The sequence below is a fragment of the Mixophyes fleayi genome, chromosome 1 (assembly GCF_038048845.1).
Source record: "Mixophyes fleayi isolate aMixFle1 chromosome 1, aMixFle1.hap1, whole genome shotgun sequence".
In the NCBI taxonomy this organism is placed as follows: Eukaryota; Metazoa; Chordata; class Amphibia; order Anura; family Limnodynastidae; genus Mixophyes; species Mixophyes fleayi.
The window spans coordinates 349,457,672-349,471,062 of record NC_134402.1 but is presented as its reverse complement, the minus strand read 5'-3'; the positions used below and the strand labels follow the sequence as shown (position 1 = coordinate 349,471,062).

The following is a 13,391-nucleotide window of genomic DNA, read 5'->3' as shown; positions in this document are numbered from 1 at the left end:
TCTTACTAATACCAGTGGGCTTGTGTGAAACATTCACCTAAAATTATAGTGCTCAATCTTAATTTTTCTAAAACTGTTTAGTAAAACTTATGGGCAGCAAGTACCATATAGTCTGAGGCAAAACTTAGGCTTTTAACAACCACAGTATAAGTCAAGTTAAGACGGTTAATTAAATCTTATCCAAAATACAGAAAGCAACAATATTAGCAGCAACAGTATTATAAGCATTTCCCAAATAAATATCTGTTGACAATAATAAGGCAGGTAACAAGGATTGACACAGATAACATATTGAGAGTACATATAAAGAGTACACAGTAGTTAGAAAAATATCAGGGTAAAGGGAAGGGAAATCAATTTGTACTTTTATTTCCCTGCTTAGGGATTTATCTATCAAAGTGAAAACAGGGCATTTTCTCTTTCCCCTATATATTAAGTGGGTTGCCACCAGCAATAAACATGCTAACTCCCTTATTCAGTCTATTTAACACATTTTTTGAAGCAGTATTTCTACCACCACAAAACCTATTCTGTTAATGCCATCTCAGGATTTTATTTATTCATATATGTCTAAGTGGTTAGCACTTCAGCCTTACAGCACTGGGTTCATGAGTTCAATACCCGACGATGGCCTTATCTATGAGGAGTTTGTATGTTCTCCCCATTTTTGCGTGGGTTTCCTCCGGGTGCTCTGGTTTCCTCCCACACTCCAAAAACATACTGATAGGTTAATTGGCTGCTAACAAATTGAGCCTAGTCTGTGTCTGCCTGTGTCTGTCTGTCTGTCCGTGTGTGTTAGGGAATTAAGACTGTAAGCCCCAATGAGGCATGGTCTGATGTGAGTGAGTTCTCTGTACAGCGCTGCGGAATTAGTGGCACTATATAAATAAATGGTAATAATAATAATAATAAGAAGAAGAATAATATGTCGACTTTCAAGTGTATTATCAAAACATGTTTTTGGCAACCAAATTTGTATCAATGTGAGTATTATACATTATACTATTGACAACTATCTACACTGTATGTTTTACATATTTGTTAAACGTCACTAATAGAACATATAAATACTATTTATATACATTCCATATTTATATTAATGGGTCTTGGGGACCACCGCTGCTGCAAGTCTCGGTCAGTCCCCTTTACCCTGGTGTTGGATAAAGCTTCCACTGGGGGACTTATTCTTCAGCCTTCCCCATAAATATATGTGAGTCCTCTGGTTTGATTCAGAAGGGCAGCATTACGGTATGAAAGCTCTGCTCTTTGATACTGATGAATGCTATCTCTGTATATCGGGAAGTGCATAGTACTAATCTTTGAATTTTTTTGTATGGGTGCAGGCTACCTTCATCTATTTAATTTAATAAATGTCTAACTTTATTCAGTCATATCACTGTCCTTCCAATGACCTCTGCCTGATACAGTAGCTTCACTGTCTATGATACAAGCCCTGTAAAATTCAAAAAGTATTGTGTGCGTATTCTTTGAAGTTTTGTAGTATGGGTGCAGTCCACTTTTGTCGATCAACATCATCACTTATTTATATAACGGCAAGGTTATGAAAGCTCTGCTCTTGGATACCAATGAATACCTTCTTTACCCATCGAGACGTGCATAAGCTTTGATGTTTTGGGTGCAAGCCACTTTCGTCTACCAGCATCATCATTTATATATATGCAGCAAATTACGTAGCACTTTATAATCAGGTATCTACTGATGTCTCTGTCCATCTAATGACATCTGATTGTTACTGCCTCTTCACTCTCTATGATGCATGCTGTGTAACATTCCAAATTTAGGGTGTCCATAGCGTTTCAACATTTTTATCTCTTGCACCATACACTAATTTGTATTTGTTGTTTCATTTATCTAATGGGCTTGCTTCCATTTATAGCTGCTTCAATATTCTACATGCTGTCGCTGAATGTCGAAAATGCCAAGAAAAAATCCTCACAGGCAAACACCCAGTTTTAAATATAGATGTCATTGAATGAACCCTTTGAAGATTGACTAGTATTGAAAAATAGAAAAAAGTTTAGAATATATAGGGGTAAATGTATCATACCCCGGATTTTTCAACTCGCCGGGAATCGGCAAGTTGACAGCTAAAATTTAAAGCAAGCCAGCGCCGCTTTAAATTTTAGCTGTTGAAAAAACCGGGGTATGATACATTTACCCCATAGTGTTTTTATCTGGTGTGCAGCTGCGCTGACACTCACACACCGACACCCATTTGTTTTTCAAAATCATTTCAGATGTCCCTGCTCCAAACAAGAATTCTTTCAATAGAATAACTACAAATTTTAAAAGAAATAGATATATGTGTTTTTTTGGATTCTGCTGCTAATAGTCATACAGCAAAAGCACACTGTTTTTCATCATTAAATATACTACTTAGTTCAGAATAATATCTAGCTCAGTCTATATACCAGTACTATTATATTTGCATTAATAACAACCAGTAGCCACTAGTCAGTCTAAATTCTCTGAAAGTTTGAGATTAAAAGCAATTGATCAGCAAACTATTCTAGCTGACTGATCTCTACATAACTGCTTTAAGACGATTACACAATTTTATTGCTTTCTATGTCCCTCTTTCACCCTGAACCCTATTTTCAGAGCAGAGCACTGCAGCTAACTTCCTCACTACACCCTTTCTGTTCTAAAAAGGCACTTGAGAAAACGATCAAGGGCTAAATAAGATATTGATCCAAAACTATTCGAGTTTTGCCGTGAAATTTTCCTGGAAATGATGGTTTACCTCATTTTGAGATCCGAAGTTGGCACACAAAACCGTGTCGTAACTCAGCTTCACTTGGATCCCCAAAACTGTCGGATTTCTCTGAGTCCGAACCGCTCATCTCTTGTGTATATATATATATATATATATATATATATATATATACACATTTCCACTGAGCATGACCCAGCAAGACATCTCACACATGCACAGATTTGCATGTGTAAAGGAGTAACTCTTACTGATCTGGAGCAATATGGCTGAGCTATCCCAACGATAAGATAGTATATATTGTATCAAAAAGCATTTTTTTTATCAACCTAGCCATTAGGCAATAAGCAATCAATGGAAAAGTAACTAGAGAACAAGCTGGAGTATTTTGGTTGACCTCAAACTTGAACTCCATCTAAGCATATATACATCATACTTACCAACTTTATTCTCCTTTATTTCGGGAGCCTGATGCATGACAGGGGGCGGGGTTCCAAAATGCTCGTCATTTTGGACCTGCCCCATGACGTAATGACGCTGGGATCTGGGCCAAACGCCGCGATTCGGGAATCGCGGCGTTTGTGACCTAATTCTGCCCACTTCACTAGGAAGTGGGCACTTCCTAGTGAAGTGGGCAGATCTGGGAGATTGCCACACTCTCCCAGGAGTCCTCAAGACTCTCGCAAAATGCGGGAGTCTCCCGGACATTCCGGGAGAGTTGGCAAGTATGATATACATGGAAAAGAGACGAGGTAGAGAGAAAGGCACCTACTAGTATAGTATTAATGGTAATTTAAAGCCAATAATCAATAATTATAAGTATTCTGCGTACCCAAAGTAGGTGAATGACAGGCACATTAATATATATATATGTATAATATCTCTTGTCACCACAGTGCCAACACAGCTGAATCTCGATAACTCATATGTTGAAGTGGTTTAAAGGCATCCCTTTCAACATCTAGCAGCTGACTGACAGGGTGGGTCTGCACTGAGGCTAATCAAAAGTTTTTATGGGAGTGTGAACAGATCTGATAGTTGTTATAAGGTGTATGCTGGGCTGAGAGCCATTTTGTTATTATTTGTGATATAAACATTATACATTTTTTTGCTCAGAGCTGCACTCACCACCAATACCTGTTTGTTTTATTATATAGTATAGAAAGTATCATGGTACTCAACCTCTGTACATTTTCTTATTTATATCTTATCACATGACCGCTCCTCTTATGTAGCCAAGTGAGAACCTTATCTAAGGAGGAACCATTGTGTGTAGGCAGATATTCCATCATTTGGAGAAACTGAAAACAGTGTTGGGCTCAATATCAATAGTGGGCATTACCTAAAAACTGAAGGGCTCATTTAAACAGCTAATATATTGATTTATGCTGACTTTTTAAAATTATCTGGCGATTTACATCACTCCAATTCACTCTGGCTACTAGCTAATTAACCTTTCCCTTGTATGTTTTTGTGGTTTCAACCAAATTTGCTCCTTGTTTCATATGTGGTGGCTTTAACCAAAAGTGAAGGTTTTGTAGCAACATTTGCTCCAGTGCAGAATCTATCATACAAGTAATCCTGGAATGTTCTATTAGAAAGATTCCAAATAATTCAAAACCCCAACACAGTATCCACATTAACTATTGCCTGCTCTTTACTATCTTCACTGGTTCTGTCAATGGTTACAGTTAATGTTATCACGATCCTAATGAATAATCATGCATTTTACTAGGCAATCAGTTTTTATTGAAATATGGGAAGTCTGAATTAAACATAACTTTCCAAGTTACTGCAAATGTTAATAACATGAGCATAGGCAATGGAACTGTTTTGTGTTTTCACTAGTGTAGTGTTTATTTTATTCTTACCTCTACCTTTTTGCCTCCGTCTCACACCCCTGTTTCTTATCTGTAGTTCTTACTTGTAGTTTTCTTTTAGAAAATACTTGAGGGTGGACAACCCATTTAACAGACAGGCAGCGGAGCCACCTATAAGTCTAGCCATGAAAGTTACAATTGTAATTGTGCTCATGGCCATTCTTAACTCCTCTTCTCCTCCATTCCAGTTTATGACAAAAGGAGGAGAGACGATTACTTGCACAAAGATCATCGATCTCTATGATGTAATGGACTGACAGTGCACACAGGCACTTTATAGAGTTGAATGGCAGAGCAGGGATGGTGGAAAGTAGAAAGTAGTTCTACTCCAACATATACTTTAGTAGAGAGTATGTGTATTGGAAGTGACTTACAGAGATCAATGATATTTATGAGAGTAATCCTTCATTAACCTGTCAAAACCTGTAACAGTGTAGAGTTTGAAATAGAAATGGCTGTGAGCCCATGACCTTAAACTTTCATAGTTTCTAAAACAAAACAATAGTTTTAAGCTATTTAGGGCTTCAACTTATTTGACAACGTTAGCTATTGTCAGAGACAGCCTTCACAAGGGGGTCTCCAGAGAAGTTTAAATTTATTTAAAAAGGCAAGTTTATTTAACAAGGTCAGCATTAGCTTGAGTGGCAGGCAGATAGAATAATGCTTTATTATTGAAATAAAAAAAAAATCCATTTTTTTTTTTTCAAATAAAGTTTTTTCCTATTCTATTACTTATTTTTAAAAAAATATCTCTATTCTTTTTTTTTTTTTTTTGAAAGCCTGATTAGCAGCGATCGAAAATTTACCTCAACAGTGAGTCTTGTTAGATAGACCCCATTGCTTCTCTTTATACAATCATCTAGAATACCATGAAAGAAAAAGGAATGCTCAATCTAAATGCAACAAAGAGACTCAATCTAAGTGCCAATAGACTATTAGTCATCCCAAAATATCTGAAAAGAATTCAGTTACAGATAGCGTATTGGATATACAAAACTGGTTTTTAAGAAAGCTATAAGTGGAACAATTTACTAAAGATAAATACTAGGTATGAAAAACTAATATGTCTGAATGTAGTCTAAAATCTGTTGGGATGTTTTGTTATGACTAGTGCTCTATTCTGTTGGAATTGACTTGTCATAGTTGACAATTAATGTTTCTGAAATTTCTCTTCATAAAAAAAACCTGTTACTATAATGCCTTTGATAACACAAAGAAAATGTAATTTATGACCAAAAAAGTGAAAAAACACTGCACGCATTGTATTCTTTTATATCGTATTCCTATATTTCCTACCTAGTTTGCAGGAAGGGGGCATGGATCGGTGTGCCAAAATGGCCATGTTCATGGGGGTTCAAAAGTTTACACTGGCAAATGGGAAGAGTTGTGTGGGTCAAAGGTGTTTCTTGATAAGTGCAGAGCTTGGACTGAAATGCAGAACCAAGATTTAATTTTGCAGGACATGATTATTTAATTGAGATAATGTGGTCGGGAGGGCCCATTACAGCACATTTCTACTTTGCAGGAGTATACAAAATGCCTTGATTTCTCTGTCAACTGTGAGATCCAGGAGATCATGTCCTTATAATAATGTGGTGTATTGTGCACCTTCCATTTGCACTTCTAGTGGAAAACACATTTCTAGGTGCACTTCCAGTACTGTGCCACCTGTAATAAAGATGGGACAGATATTTTCCCACTGTCAAGATTAATTTAAGCTAGAAATGAAGCTCATCCAGGCAGTATATTAGGAGAAAAAATGTAAAAGTTAAGTAGGTGGCCCTAAAGTGGTAATGTGTTTGCACTTCATGTGATATTTATCCTATTTACACCCAGCACATTTTCTAAAGCATCTGACAGCCCACACAACTATACACGACCTTGGAAGACGCTGGGTGGATAGGTGGGCACACATAAAGAAACATGTGGTGTATAACTGACTCTTACAGATGATAAATATATTTTTTTTAAATAATAATTTACAACATTAATGTAACTATTCCAATTTAACATTGTCACATACCAGGATTTTGCAAATATTCCTCTTTGTTTTTTTGTTACTTCGTGTTAACCAATTATGATACATTTTTACATACTGTACATTGAGCTTTTAAAAGAAATTGTAACTGTAATCCAGACATTTAGTGCTATCCCAAGGTTCCAAAAAATGACAAATAGGTTTTCCTTACCTTAATTTGAGTTTGGTCTGTGTAAAATTTTTAGCGAGGAGCACAAAATAGGTTAGAATATCCCCTTTCCTTACACTCCGAGTGAAAGAGCGGATAACCAAGTTATCATCAATTTGCACTTCAATGGAAGAATTGCTACTGAGGGATTGATAGAGGTAAACACTTCCAATTCTCTGCAGTGGTGGACCAGTATCATCAATATAATTTTGAGATGCCCGACTCATACTTTTCCTGGTATCTTCCTTGGAACAATCCCCTTTCTCATCACTTTGTAGAATAGCATAATACAATTCCACTGGGCTGCCATCAGGTTGTTCCAACATCTTCTTATGGCCAGCGACCACTGTTGGTGGATCAAACCAGCTTAAATATAGCTCAAGTTCAGCAACACACATTCCTAGGTCACCTGTCAACTTACAGGTGGCCTTCACTTCTCTAGTCTCCCGAAAGGCAAATACCTTGACACAAGGAAGTCTCTCAGTGGTGCTATAATCATCCCAGTCTCTTCCTATAATATAAAACACTATTTGAACTTTAGGTTTAGTGCGATAAATTTTTTCCTTAAGAATGTATGCTTTAATCTTCCAGTTAAAAGTGAATTTATCTGCAGATCCAAACTGGCTAGAAATGAATAGTAAATCCTGTGGCACTTCTTGCTGGATGAAATATGGTCCATAAGTGACATTCATCACAGGTTGTTTCTTGGCCTTATAAATGAGAAATGATTCAACTCGAGATTGTAGACTGGAATTCCTCATAATGTCCTGGTTTGCTTCCTTAAGGAAGAAGGAAAGCTCACTCTGATGGATTGTGTAGCTCACCGGCAGGTAGGTTGGAAGCAAAGTAAACCTTTGTATGCTGTCTAATATTCCACGGCTTTCTGTCACTGTTGAAAAAGTATAAATAATTCATGATAACATATATTTGTAGGAAACAAAATGGTAAAACGACAATAATGGGTATCTAACACTTCAAAAACAGTTTCATAATAGCAAGACAAATGTTGACTCATAAGTTGCCTGGGATAAAATGGTGTGCAGGCTGCTTGGTGCTGGAAATAGCATTTTAAGATACCGTACTTTATGGGAAGAGGACTAATTTGGTAGAGAAAACTATTGTGGAACATTACCAGAGATTAAATATTAGAGAGTTCTGACTATCGTTCAAATATCTAGTACATTTGCAATCAAAGATGCTATGTTTGTATTATATAGGGCAAAATAATTAAGACAAATAGACATGAAACTGGATTAAAGAATAGTATCTGTTATTTCAAATGATTTAAATGATGTTTTAAAATGCTGTATATTGCCCTTAACAGTTTGCTTGTTTGCTAGATGAAAACAGTAAAGCCTATTTACAAATGTAAATAAAAAATGCAGACCCACAGCCAGATGATATTTTTTGATGCCATGTGCCTATTTTTTGAGCATATACGAACATTTATATTGGGAAGACATGTAACTGAGGGAAAAGGGAGAGGGGGTTGCATGGGTGAAACATTTAGTGTCTGCTGATGGGAGTAGCTGGTTGGATCAGGAAGTTCCTTACTGAATGCAGGTTAGGCACAAGATGCAATATTTAAACGAGTTTCAAGCGGAAGATAAAGAAAATTTACCGGATGTTCCCTGGTTAGTGAGGGAGTAAAAAAACATTTTCTCCCACAAAAGAACTTGATTTCTACATGTCCTTTGAGGTTTCAAAATATTGGACTATGGTCAATACATTCCATGGGACGTTGTTTGCACCTTCCAGGTTCACATTCCATTGCAAAGTACAGTTATAGGCAAAATGTTGCCAAAATGTTACCAATGTAATAAAAGCATTAAAATATACAATAGTTACATGTAATCAAGACAGACCAAATGTGCCTTGACTATCTTTAAGTCGTAAATGAGGCTCTGCCAAGCAGTATTTTAGAAGAAAACAGGAAAAATTTAAATGAATAAAGAGGATTGTCCTAAAGTGGCAGTAGGCAGATATTTGTAGTAGTGTTGTTACTCTTTCCATCATGTGCATTTACAGCTAAATATGTAATCCTGCAGTGTGATTTTCTGGGGTCAGGTCCCAGAAGTAGAATGCAGGGTGGCACCTATAAATAGGCACTAATATGGCAAAGTAGATATGGTACGATTGTGGTGGGCATACTCTCTGCTTTATAAATTACCCCAATTGTTTAAAACAGAACTAGCATTTGGTACACAGTTTTATCAATTAAGTTGGGGGTCAAAACTGAACCTCATAAGTATACAAATTAAGAGCGACCCACGTAATAGTATAAAAATAGATGATATCTGTATAATATAATATATACTGAATGGGGGGTATAGTTACTAAACTCTGGGTTTGGAAAAGTGGAGATGTTGCCTATAGCAACTAATCAGATTCGAGCTGTCATTTATTAAGTGCATTCTACAAAATGACAGCTAGAATCTGATTGCTTGCTATAGGCAACATCTCCACTTTTGCAAACCCGTCGTTTAGTAAATCTAGCCCTGGGTCATTACTGATTTTATACAGGGTTCTAACTATAATGTAGCCTGGTCTACTAAACAAAGCAAAAGTATCCTGCAATATACATATATGATAAATGAGAACTAGCACATGTAACTCTGTTTTCCTGTCCTTAGCTGCGCAGAAAATAATTGATTTCTTATCAGGCACAACAGTATTGATAAAAATAAAATACTATGCTAACGCATACGCATAATAAAAGGGAAGTCATTTCCTGTTCTGATCTTCCCTATAGGGAAACTATCACTTTGGCAGGGATACAAGTGGCACATTAATACATTCCTTACAGGAGGCCATGACTGTCGCCTTCAGACACAGCACGTCTCAGACTCCCTAAGTAAAACAGAGTCACTAAAACAACAGCTCAATGACATGTGGAGCTGCTATCAAACAACTGCACAGAGGGAAGAGTGGGATTAGAGTTTCCAGTCATGCCCTATAATTATACCCATTATCATAATCTATTTATAATGTGCCAGACAAACTCCATAGCCATCTAGCAACATTGTTTCATTACTTTTCCTGTACTTCTACTTAACCTTTCCCCTTAGTTCACAGCCCTGTACTTTACATGGTCTGCTGATTTAACTAACATTAATGAAATTATGCCAAGAGAAGAGCAATTCCATTATGCATTCCAGAAAGTGGTAGCACACATTTATAAAAAGAGTATCCTGAAAGACTTCAGTATTTAGCATACATTAGTTTTACCCATTCCAGGCTTCATTATTGAAAGACAAATCACTTTCACGAACAGCCAATCATTTTTACTATGTGTAACCACTCTAGGATTACTGCCCAAAATGTAGCAGTTTAATTGGCTGAAATCAAGGCAAACCAATGCTGACTGAAATACCTGTAATATCATTGGCCAATTCCTTGGTTTTACACCAGTGAACCTAGTACTGGTTTCGTCCGGCACACTTAAAGCTGCAAACCTATTCTCTAGTCTTGGGAGACAATTCTGCAAATGTGTCTAGGTTTTTAAAGAGGTGGAAAAATATGAAGACCATTCTGTAAAATTCCATTCTCCTGGCACTTTAGAACAAACCCTCTCAATATATTAAATGTTTTATTTTTCTGCTGAGTTTAGCCTCAATAATGGCTTAAATTAATCATGTGAGCCTATGTACAACTGGAAGGTGCAACATGTGTCATATTAAAGGTACAACTCTTCAATGCTGCACAATTCAATTCCTTATGCAGATAACAAATGAAAGTGGATCCAACCACACAGCAAAGCACACCTGTAATACCCTTTTATCTCATTTACATATCTCACTCCGCAAAATGAAATCTCATTTTTGCACTGGTCTACAAAACTTTGGTTAAAAAAATATACATTAAAGCAATTCCTACCCTATCTCTCTCTGCCTCTCTCTCACCCTCTCGGTCTCACTCTCTCTCTCATTGCCTCTCTCTCACCCTCTCTCTCTCTCCCTCTACTACCTATCTCTCCATCTCTCTTTCTCTCTCTCTGCCTCTTTCACTCTCCCTCTACATCTCTATTTCTCCATCTCTCTCCCTCTCTTTGCCCCTCTCACCCTCTCTCTCTCTATCCCTCTACATCTCTATCTTTCCATCTCTTTTCCTCTCTCTCTCTGCCTCTCTCTCACCCTCCCATTCTCCCACCCTCACTGTCTCTCTTTGCCTCTCTCTCTGTCTCCCTCTCACCCTCTCTCTCGCTCTCTCTTCCTATCTCTCTCTCTCTCTCTCTCTCTCTCTCACAAAATCTCTCACCCTTCAACCACACCCACAGTTTTACCAAAACTACATACAAATTAGAACAACCAGAGGGCTTAATAGAGTTGAATAGCCATGACTACTGCAGAGAAAAAACAGAATAGGATTGGTAATTATAGTGTGCCCATGACATTTTCATGCGTTACTAGCTGAAACATTGACATTTAAAAGCTGATATTATTTACAACCAATGGACTCATCTACTGTGACCCCTACCTGGTCATTGTTCAAAACTTACCTGAAAATGTTTATAATTCATTGTGTATTTAATTATTGCTGATGCCCAGTTTGTATTTGTTGTTTTTAAATTGAGCTGTTTGCATTTGTGATTTTATTTTTACAAACTTTTCATTTTCTTCTATCCATTTGTGTGGCAGTAGGAGGAAGCAAAAATGGGTTGAAATGGAGAAAAAGAGGAAGTCGTTTATAATGGCTGCACTAATTGAATAAAATCTAACTTTTATTTAAATTTCTAAAAATAATAAAGTAATTGTCACCAAAATTGTTAATAAAATTTTTTCCTGTGAAATATTAAAAACAATCTAAATAGAAATAGAAAGAAAAAAGGATAAGAAATTTTATAACAGTGGTTTAAAATATAGCGTGGTTGATGCGATGTGTGTTTAGCAGCCATGATAGTAATAGTGTAGGTAGGCATCAAAAGCTACCTATAATTATTATTAAGGTAATTCAGAAGGAGTGCATTGTTGGCTATTGAATTTGTATTTACCTTGATTATGTTAATTTATTGGAACCATTTTCTATATTCATATGTATGTATATATATATAAAGAGAGAGAGAGAGAGAGATGCACACTTTTAACGATAAAATTCATCTGAAATGCTGTCTACATTGCAATGTTATTATAGATGTTGCATAAATCACTGTTAACAGGTATCATGTTGACAGCGCTTCCACAAGTCTGTTGGATGCATGACTGTGAAGCGAATCCTGGTAACCTGTCATTGTCTTGAGAAAGTAGGGGCTCTAGAGGCTGCAATAAGGTGGGGACTCCTGTATTATAAAGGGTGGTGTTGTTGATTCTGCTATAATGTGTAGTGACACTGGTGTTATTATAATGTCTAGGACACAGCTTATGTTATAAAGCGAATGATATGCTAAAACTAAAGCTACAAATAGAACTAATAATTTCCTTATAAATAGAAGATAGTATAGTGCAGAATTTAAATCTGCAATTGAAAGCAGTAATAAAGTAAAAAAAAAAAAAGATCTTTATGAAGTGAATGGTTGGATCATGAATCATGGATGCAAGTCAATATGACAAGTTAAATCATTTGTGTACTATTGCCATGTAGAGAACAATTTCCCCGATTTTTAATGCAAGTTATGCATAAGGCAGTGAAGTCAGCTCAGGATGAAAGTATGAAGAGTGTCCTTGTGTATGACTCCATAGGGTTTCTCAAGCTTTATCTTATTACATACTCCTTCATAAGTGCTCCTAAGAAAGCCATATTTTGTGGCTATAGGTTTCAGAGAAAAAAATCTGGGCCTGATTAAAATCAATGAAAGAAATATCTATTCATGGCGTAGAACGCAAAAGCTGGGTGACATTGGCATAGACAAATAAGCACTAGCCTGCTAATTGGCAAGTGCCATGATGACATTTCTTAATGTTGGCAGTACCATTCTGTATAGCGTAAATAGACATATAAACCACACTGTTGAACAGTGTCATGGAAACAGGAAAGAGTTGTATACATTGTAGTTAGTATAGAAGCAGCAGATCACTTAAGCCATGATTTAGTGTATATGATGGAGAGCATCCAGTGAGTACTTAAAATTGATCTTCTGTCTAAACCCTATGTTACAACATAAAAAACATATGTTTTGTTGTAGCTTCTCTTTCACTCTATTGTAATTTTATTTAAGGGGACTGGAATCCTATATTATCATTTTCCCTTTATAATTGTGTAAAGTAAATATTGATGAGTGAATGTATAAAATTATAATTTTATGGGATTTTACCTAGTTTTTCTGAAGGTGTTAAAACGTCTGCTTGCGGAGCTCACCATTAAGTTCAGTGGCCATTGTTTGTTTTCACATACCCATAATTCTTGTATTTTCTCCCAGAGTTCTCCTTGCAACCTTATTTAAGGTATGATAATCGTATTGCAAATACAATAATTCACAGTGTGGCTGGAAATATGATAGTCAGCAGGTAAAGAGGTAGCAGACATAACAGTCTGAGTTTCCCTGTAGAGAGGTAAAATTTTCAACTGTGTCTACCTTGCACAGTCCCTTGTGTCAGACACAATTAAGCAAGTACAATCATTGAAGTTAAAGCAAACTAGTAACTTATCAACCACCTA

General features: G+C 36.5%; 1 protein-coding gene across 1 annotated transcript in view; it reads right to left on the bottom strand.

The window, feature by feature from the left end:
* TMEM132D (transmembrane protein 132D) overlaps window positions 1-13,391 on the bottom strand; it is a 779,572-nt gene that overhangs the window by 531,020 nt on the left and 235,161 nt on the right. Inside the window, exon 2 of the mRNA XM_075176771.1 lies at window positions 6,804-7,689. Within this exon, the coding sequence (XP_075032872.1) occupies window positions 6,804-7,689 (886 nt within the window). The remainder of the gene's footprint in view (window positions 1-6,803; window positions 7,690-13,391) is intronic.